The sequence below is a fragment of the Homarus americanus genome, unplaced genomic scaffold (genome assembly GCF_018991925.1).
Source record: "Homarus americanus isolate GMGI-L3 unplaced genomic scaffold, GMGI_Hamer_2.0 scaffold8217, whole genome shotgun sequence".
NCBI classification, from domain to species: Eukaryota; Metazoa; Arthropoda; class Malacostraca; order Decapoda; family Nephropidae; genus Homarus; species Homarus americanus.
The window spans coordinates 9030-18052 of record NW_024728561.1 but is presented as its reverse complement, the minus strand read 5'-3'; the positions used below and the strand labels follow the sequence as shown (position 1 = coordinate 18052).

The 9023-nt window shown below is 50.4% G+C and overlaps 1 protein-coding gene across 1 annotated transcript; it reads left to right on the top strand.

Moving 5' to 3' along the window:
• The first annotated feature begins 227 nt into the window (after positions 1–227).
• On the top strand, positions 228–6957 carry LOC121866142. Its single transcript, XM_042365733.1, has 3 exons — positions 228–360; positions 6292–6467; positions 6662–6957. Exons 1-3 carry the CDS (start codon positions 296–298, stop codon positions 6739–6741), a joined length of 321 nt encoding a protein of 106 aa, XP_042221667.1. The 5' UTR covers positions 228–295; the 3' UTR covers positions 6742–6957.
• Positions 6958–9023: the final 2066 nt, after the last annotated feature.

The following is a 9023-nucleotide window of genomic DNA, read 5'->3' as shown; positions in this document are numbered from 1 at the left end:
AGACAGAGAGACAGACAGAGACAGAGAGAACAGACAGACAGAGAGACAGAGAGAGACAGACAGACAGAAGACAGAGAGACAGACAGAGAGAGACAGAGAGACAGATAGACAGAGAGAGAGACAGACAGACAGACAGACAGAGAGACAGACAGAAGACGAGAGAGAGAGAGACAGACAGACAGGGGAACAGATAAATAACAGAATAAAGGCCAAAGGATCATCAGACACAGGGATAAATAAGACTTGAAAGAAGGAGAAGAAGAAGAAGAAGAAAGAAGAAGAAGAAGAAGACACAATGGCAGAAGAAAACATCACAAACCTGTTGCCTCGTCGACCAGTTATAATCAAGAGAAAAAAGAGGTAAGTGTGACCTAACCTAACACTGACGTACCTAACCTAACCTAACCAAACACTAACGTAACCTAACCAAACACTGACGTAACTTAACCAAACACTGACCTAACAACCAACACCTAACGTAACCTAACCAAACACTAACGTAACCTAACCAAACACTGACAACAACAAACTGACCTAACCTAACCAAACACTGACCTAACCTAACCAAACACAACGTAACCTAACCAAACACTAACGCCTAACCAAACACTGACGTAACCTAACCAAACACTAACGTAACAACCAAACACTAACGTAACAAACCAAACACTAACGTAACTAGCAAACACTGACGTAACCTAACCTCCTAACAAACACTAACGTAACCTACCAAACACGACGTAACACAAACGCGGATAACTAACCAAAACTAACGTAACCTAACCAAACACTAACGCAACCTAAAACTGACGTAACAACAAACACGACAACCTACCAAACACTGACTAACCTAACAAACACTAACGTAACCTAACCAAACACTAACGTAACCTAACCAACACTGAGCGTAACCCTAACCAAACACTAACAGCAACCAAACACTAACGTACCAAACCAAACACTAACGTAACCTAACCAAACACGGCAGTAACCTAACCAAACACTAACGTAACCTAACCAACACTAACGCCAACCTAACCAAACACTGACGTAACCCTAACCAAACACTAACGTAACCTAACCAACACTAACGTAACCAAACCAAGCTCTGACGTAACCAACCAAACACTGACGTAACCAACCAAACACGGCGTAACCAGAACCAAACACTGACGTAACCTAACCAAACACTAACGTAACCAACCAAACACTAACGTAACCAAACCAAACACTAACAACCTAACCAAACTGACGTAACCTAACCAAACCCACCAACCTAAACACTAACGTAACCTAACCAAACACTAACACCTCCAAACACTGCGTAACAAACCAAACACTAACGTAACCAAACCAAACACTAACGTAACCTAACCAAACACTGACGTAACAACAAACACGACGTAACCAACCAAACACTGACGTAACCAACCAAACACAACGTAACCTAACCTAACACTGACGTAACCTAACCAAACACTGACGTAACCTAACCTAACACTGACAACAACAAACGCGTAACCAAACCAAACACTGACGGAACCAAACCAAACCAATACACCCTAACCTAACACTGAGTAACCCTAACCAAACACTGACGTAACCAAACCAAACACTGACGTAACAACAAACACTAACGTAACCAAACCAAACACTAACGTAACCTAACCAAACACTGACGTAACTAACCAAACACGAACGTAACCTAACCAAACACTGGCGTAACCTAACCTAACCACGAACGTAACGCAAACTACGTAACTAACCAAACACTGACGTAACCAAACCTAACACTGACGTAACAACCAAACACTGACGTAACCAAACCAAACACTGACGTAACAACAAACACGACGTAACAACCAACACTGACGTAACCAACCAAACACGACGTAACCAAACCAAACACGACGTAACCTAACCTAACACTGACGTAACCTAACCAAACACAACGCAACCTAACCTAACACTGACGTAACCTAACCTAACACGAACGTAACCTAACCAAACACGACGTAACCTAACCCAACACGAACGTAACCCAACCAAACACTAACGTAACCTAACCTACACTGACGTAACCTAACTAACACGGACGTAACCTAACCAAACACTAACGTAACCTAACCAAACACTGACGTAACCAACCAAACACTGGCGTAACCTAACCTAACACGAACGTAATCGCCAAACACTAACGTAACCTAACCAGCACTGACCACCAGCAAACACTGACGTAACCTAACCTAACACTAACGTAACCTAACCAAACACTGACGTAACCTAACCAAACACTAAGTAACCAACCAAACACTGACGTAACCTAACCAAACACTAACGTAACCTAACCAAACACTAACGTAACCTAACCAAACACTAACGTAACCTAACCAAACACTAAAGTAACTTAACAAACACACGACGTAACCTAACCAAACACTAACGTAACCTAACCAAACACTGACGTAACCTAACCAAACACTAAAGTAACAGCAAACTGACGTAACCTAACCAAACACTAACGTAACCTGGCAAACACTAACGTAACCTAACCAAACACTAACGTAACCTAACCAAACACTAATCAACCAACCAAACACTGACATGGCAACCGCACTTAACGTAACCTAACCAAACACTAAAGTAACAACCAAACACTGGCGTAACCTACCAAACACTAAGTAACCAACCAAACCACGACATAACCTAGCAAACACTAACGTAACCTAACCAAACACTGCGTAACCTAACCAAACACTAGTAACAACCAAACACTGACGTAACCTAACCAAAACCAAAGTAACAACCAAACGCGACGGCAACCTAACAGCACTAACGTAACAACCAAGCACTAACGTAACCTAACCAAACACTGACGAGTAACTTCAAACACTAACGTTAACTAACCCAAACACTAAGTGGCAGCAAGCGCTAACGTGAACCTGACCAGCGCACGATGACTGACGAGCGCTGGCGTGGCCTGACAGGCGCTAAAGAGTGGCAACCAGAGCGCTAGCGTGGCCTGGCGAGGCGCGTGGCAACGGGCTGCGTGACCAGGCCAGAGCGCTGGCGTGACGGGCCAGGCGCTGACGTGACCTGACCAGGCGCACAAGAGTGACCGACCCGAGGCGCTGGCGTGACTGGGCCAGGCGCTGACGTGACCCGACGGGCGCTGGGGTGACCTGACCAGGCGCTGGCGTGACCTGGCCAGAGCGCTGGCGACGGGCGCTGGGGTGGCAGCCAGGCGCTGGGCGTGGGCTGACCAGGCGCTGGCGTGGCCTGACGGGCACTGGTGGCCTGACCAGGCGCTGGCGTGACCTGACGGCGCCAGGCGGCAGCCGGGCGCTGACGTGACCTGACCGGGCGCTGGCGTGACCTGACCAGGCGCTGGGTGACGGCGGGCGCTGGCGTGACCTGACAGGCCGCTGGCGTGACCCGACCGGGCGCTGGTGACCTGACCGGGCGCCTGGCATTGACGACCAGGCGCGGCGTGGCCTGACGGGCGCTGGCGTGGCCTGGCCGGGCGCTAAGGGCGACAGGCGCTGGCGTGACCTGTGGGCGCTGAGGTGGCTGACCAGGGCGCTGGCGTGACCTGACCGGGCGCTGGGCGACGACCCGGGCGCTGGGGTGACCTGACCAGGCGCTGGCGTGACCCGCTCCAGGCGCTGACGTCGCCTGACCAAGGCGCTGGTGACTGACGGGCACTGGGTGACCCGACCGGGCGCTGGTGACCGACCAGACGCTGGCGTGGCCAGGGCCAGGCGCTGGCGTGACCTGACGAGCGCTGGTGAAGCGGCCAGGCGCTGACGTGGCACAGGCGCTGGCGTGACCTGACCAGGCGCTGGCCGTGGCCTGACGGGCGCCAAGGTGAAGCGGCCGAGCGCTAAGGTGACAGCCAGGCGCGACGGCAACCAGGCGCTGGCGGTGACGACCGGGCGCGTGACTGACCCAGGCGCTGGCGATGACCTGACCAGGCGCTGGCGTGACCAGACCAAGGCGCTGGCTTGACTGGGCCAGGCGCTGGTGACCTGACCGGGCGCTAGGTGGCTGACGGAGCACTAAAGGTGGCGAGCCAGACGCTGGCGTGGCTGACCAGACTGGCGTGACCTGACAACCCAAGTGACAACCAGGCGCTGGGTGAAGCGGCAAACGCAGGCGTGACAACTGAACGCTAAGGTGGCAACCAGGCACTGGTGACGCCAGGCACTACGAGTAAACAGCAGGCACTGGCGTTAACCTGACAGACGCTGACGTGGCTGGCAACGGGCGACGGCCTGACCCGGGCGCTGGCGTGACCTGACAGGCCGCTGGTGACAAGCCGGGCGCTAAAGTGGCCTGGCCAGGCACTAGGTAACGACGAGCACTAAGGCCTGACCAGCACTTGACGTGACTGACAGAGCGCTAAAGGTAACGGCAAACGCTAAAGGTAACGACCGACACTAAAGGTAGCGACTGGAACACAGTGATGACCTGACGAGCGCGGCGTGACCTACACAGGCACTGGCGTGACCTGCCGGGCACTGGCGGAGACTGACCCGAGCACCAAAGGTGAGCAACCAAGCATGACGTGACCTGACGAGCGCTGACGTGATCAACGGAGCGCTAAAGGTAATGACAGGCGCTGACGACACCAACGAGCACTAGCGTGGCCGACCGGGCGCTGAAGTGAAGCGACCAGGCGCTGGCGGCACAACCAGGCGCAAAGGCTGACGCCCAACCAAAGGCGCTGGCGTGACCTGACGAGCGCTGGCGTGACCTGACCAGGCGCGCTGACGTGACCTGACAAAACACTAACGTAACCTAACCAAACACTAACGTAACTAACCAAACACCAACGTAACCCCTACCAAACACTAACGTAACCCAACCAAACACAACGTAACCTAACCAAACACTAACGTAACCAACACTAACGTAACCTAACCAAACACTAACGTAACCCAACCAAACACCGTAACCCAACCAAACAATCCAACCAAACACTAACAACCAACCTAACCAAACACCAACGTAACCTAACCAAACACTGACGTAACCCAACCAAACACTAACGTAACCAACCAAACACCAATTCCAACCAAACACTGTGAACTAACCAAACACTAACGTAATCTAACCAATGACAACCAACCTAACTCAGCCAAACCAAACGACTTCCAACCAAAACACTTTAACCAAACACTAATTCCAACCAAACACTAACCAAACACTACGTCAACCTAACCAAACTAAACGTAACCTAACCAAACGACGGAATCCAACCAAACACTAAGTAACTTAACCAAACACTGACAACCCAACCAAACACTAAACGTAACCCAACCAAACGAACAACCCAACCAAACACTGACGTACCAACCAAACACTAATAATCTAAACCAAACACCAACTTAACCAACAACTCAACCAAACTCCAACCAAACACTAATCAACTTAACCAAACAACCCCAACCAAACTAACGAATCCAACCCAACACTAACGTAACCTAACCAAACACTCAACCCAACCAAACACTGACGACCTAACCAAACACTAACTCAACCCAACCAAACACTGACGTAATCCAACCAAACACTAACGTAACTTAACCAAACACTAACGTAATCTAACCAAACACTAAAGTAACTTAACCTAACACTAACGTAACTTAACCAAACACTAACGTAACCTAACCTAACACTAACGTAACCCAACCAAAGACTCAACGTAACCTAACACTAACGTAACTTAACCAAACACTAACGGGAACTCAACCAAACATTTCACCAACCAAATAACCCAAACCAAACACTGACGTAATCTAATCTAATCCTAACCAAACACTAACTTAACCCAACCAAACACTGATAAACTCAAACCAGACCACCTAACCAAACTCCAACCAACATCCCAACCAAACGATCCCAACCAAACACTCACACGTAACTTAACCAAACACTAACGTTCCAATCCAAACTCCAACCAAACGATCAACCCAACCAAACACTAACTTAACCAAACATCAACTTAACCAAACACTCAATAAACCAAACACTAACGTAATCCAACCAAACACTAACGTAACCAACCAAACACTAACGTAACCCAACCAAACACTGACGTAACCTAACCAAACACTACGACGTAACTTAACCAAACACTAACGTAACCTAACCAAACACTAACGTAACCTAACCAAACACTGACGTAACTTAACCAAACACTGACGTAACTTAACCAAACACTAACGTAACCAAACCAAACACTAACGTAACCTAACCAAACACTAACGTAACCTAACCTCATCTCAGGCACGTGTCAAAGCATCATGAGAGAGCGAAGGAAGACCTCGGGATGAAACAAGGTCATCACGCCACTATGGGAGAGGCTGCCACGCTCACACCTGCACCCACTGCTTACCTGAAGAAGGGCCACGGGCATGTACTACAGCAGGCACTAAGAGATACCAAGATTATCACAGCGGCAGGTAGGTTAGGTTAGGTTAAGTAAGGTTAGGCAAGGTTAGTGTTAGGTTAGTGTTAGGCAAGGTTAGTGTTAGGTTTGGTTAGTGTTAAGTTGTTAGGTTAGGCAAGGTTAGTGTTAGGTTTGGTTAGGTTATGGAGGTGTCAAAAAGTATTAGGAAGTGTCAGGAAGAGTAAAAGACCATCTTCTTCCTCACAGCCGTTCAGCAGCGCCAGTGCGAGCGAAGACCTGCCCTGCCGACCCCCACCCACTATCCCCCAGCTGACCGTGGCAAGTGAGTCATGTATGTATGTATGTATGTATATATGTAGGCATGTATGTATGTGTACTAACAGATATATCATCATACACAGGAAGGTGTTAACTGGCTGACGTGTAATGTAAACAAAGTAAGTATGTCAGCACCCAGGCTGACTAGAGCACGATATGTTGACGAGTGTGTGGGGAGCTGTCAGGACCTGCTGACATCCGGGCTCTATCCTAACTTTGTCTTTAAGAAGGTGAGTCTATGTCTGTCTGTCTGTCTGTCTGTCTGTCTGTGTGTGTGTCTGTCTGTCTGTCTGTGTGTGTGTCTGTATTTATCTGTCTGTCTGTCTGTGTGTCTGTGTCTGTATTTATCTGTCTGTCTGTCTGTCTGTCTGTGTCTGTATTTATCTGTCTGTCTGTCTGTCTGTCTGTGTCTGTATTTATCTGTCTGTCTGTCTGTCTGTCTGTGTCTGTATTTATCTGTCTGTCTGTCTGTCTGTCTGTGTCTGTATTCATCTGTCTGTCTGTCTGTCTGTGTGTGTGTCTGTATTCATCTGTCTGTCTGTCTGTGTGTGTGTCTGTATTCATCTGTCTGTCTGTCTGTGTGTGTCTGTATTCATCTGTCTGTCTGTCTGTGTGTGTGTCTGTATTTATCTGTCTGTCTGTCTGTGTGTGTGTGTTCTGTATTCATCTGTCTGTCTGTCTGTCTGTCTGTGTGTGTGTCTGCATTTATCTGTCTGTCTGTCTGTCTGTCTGTCTGTCTGTGTCTGTATTTATCTGTCTGTCTGTCTGTGTGTCTGTCTGTGTCTGTATTTATCTATCTGTCTGTCTGTCTTGTTGTCGTAAGCAGCAGCAGCAGTAGTAGTAGCAGTAGTAGTGAAGATGGTGGTGGTGATAGTAGTAGTAGTAACAGAAACATCACACAAGACCTCACTGACTACAATTGACCTTACCTCAGAATTTTGGCCGATTCTCACTTATCTACAGCGGCGAAAAGAACAACTACAGCAGGAGGAGGAGGAGGAGCTACAGCAGGAGGAGGAGAAGAAGGAGGTACAGCAGCAGGATGGGGAGGAACTACAGAAGGTGCCTGGGAAATACAGAAGGATGAAACCAAATAATGACGATCTTTCCTGGTTACAAGATGAGGAGAGAAATGACTTGTTGAAGGTAAGGTTTGGTTAGGTTAGGTTAGGTTAGGTTAGGTTAGTGTTTGGTTTGGTTAGGTTAGTGTTTGGTTAGGTTAGGTTAGTGTTTGGTTAGGTTTGGTTAGTGCTTGGTTAGGTTAGGTTAGTGTTTGCTAGGTTTGTTAGTGTTTGCTAGGTTAGTTAATGCTGTTAGGTAGCCCTGGCTGGCTGGCCAGGCCCCAGGCCCCCTGGCCCCTGGCCCCAGCCCTGGCCCAGGCCCAGCCCCAGGCCCAGGCCTCAGGCCCGCCTCCCAGCCACTCCACAGGCCAGCCAGCGCCCAGCCCGGGCCAGCGCCCATCTGCCAGGTCAGCGCCCGCCAGGCCAGCGCCTGGCCCTGCCAGGCCAGTGCCGCCAGGCCAGCTGGCCAGGCCAGCGCCCCAGGGTCAGCCCCAGGCCAGGTCGCCGGCCAGGCCAGCGCCCTGGCCCTGGCCAGGCCCAGGCCAGCCAGGCCCGGCCCCTGGCCCAGGCCATCTGGCTCCTGGCATGTCAGCCCGGCCCTGTCCGGGGCCTGGCCCCAGCTGCCCAGCGCCCAGCGTCTGGCCCGGCCAGCGCCCTGGCCCTGGCCTGCGCCCAGCGCCCGGGCCTGCGCCTGCGCCTGTGCCCGCCCAGGCCAGCCAGCGCCCGGCCAGCCCAGCCTGGCCCCATCCCGGCCCCAGCATCCTGGGTCTGGCCTTCTGCCTGGGCCAGCGCTCGCCCAGCCAGGCCAGCCGCCTGTGCACAAATGAGGACACCTTAAGCTTTTACTGTTAAGAATAAAGTCAAGCTTACGTGTTACTGTAAGCTTAGATACTGTACACACACACACACACACACACACACACACAATAATAACAAAACACAACAACATTCACAACCACACACAACCTCTCCTTCCAACCTCTCCCTTCCAACCTCTCCCTTCCAACCTCTCCCTTCCAACCTCTCCCTTCCAACCTCTCCCTTCCAACCTCTCCCTTCCAACCTCTCCCTTACAACCTCTCCCTTACAACCACCAGGGTCTGCATCACAACCTGAAGGAGACACAACGAGAACTACAGGCCTTACCGGTGTTGTGTGAGACCCGGGCGAGCAGAACACGCAGAGATCAATTGGGGATAAGGTTAATGAGCTGGCCAGGTACATCTTTC

Coding starts and splice junctions, on each gene's coding strand:
- LOC121866142 (XM_042365733.1), top strand. CDS start 296: ATGGCAGAAGAAAACATCACAAACCTGTTGCCTCGTCGACCAGTTATA. Junction 361..6,291: donor ATAATCAAGAGAAAAAAGAG/GTAAGTGTGACC, acceptor ACCTCATCTCAG/GCACGTGTCAAAGCATCATG. Junction 6,468..6,661: donor CAAGATTATCACAGCGGCAG/GTAGGTTAGGTT, acceptor TCTTCCTCACAG/CCGTTCAGCAGCGCCAGTGC.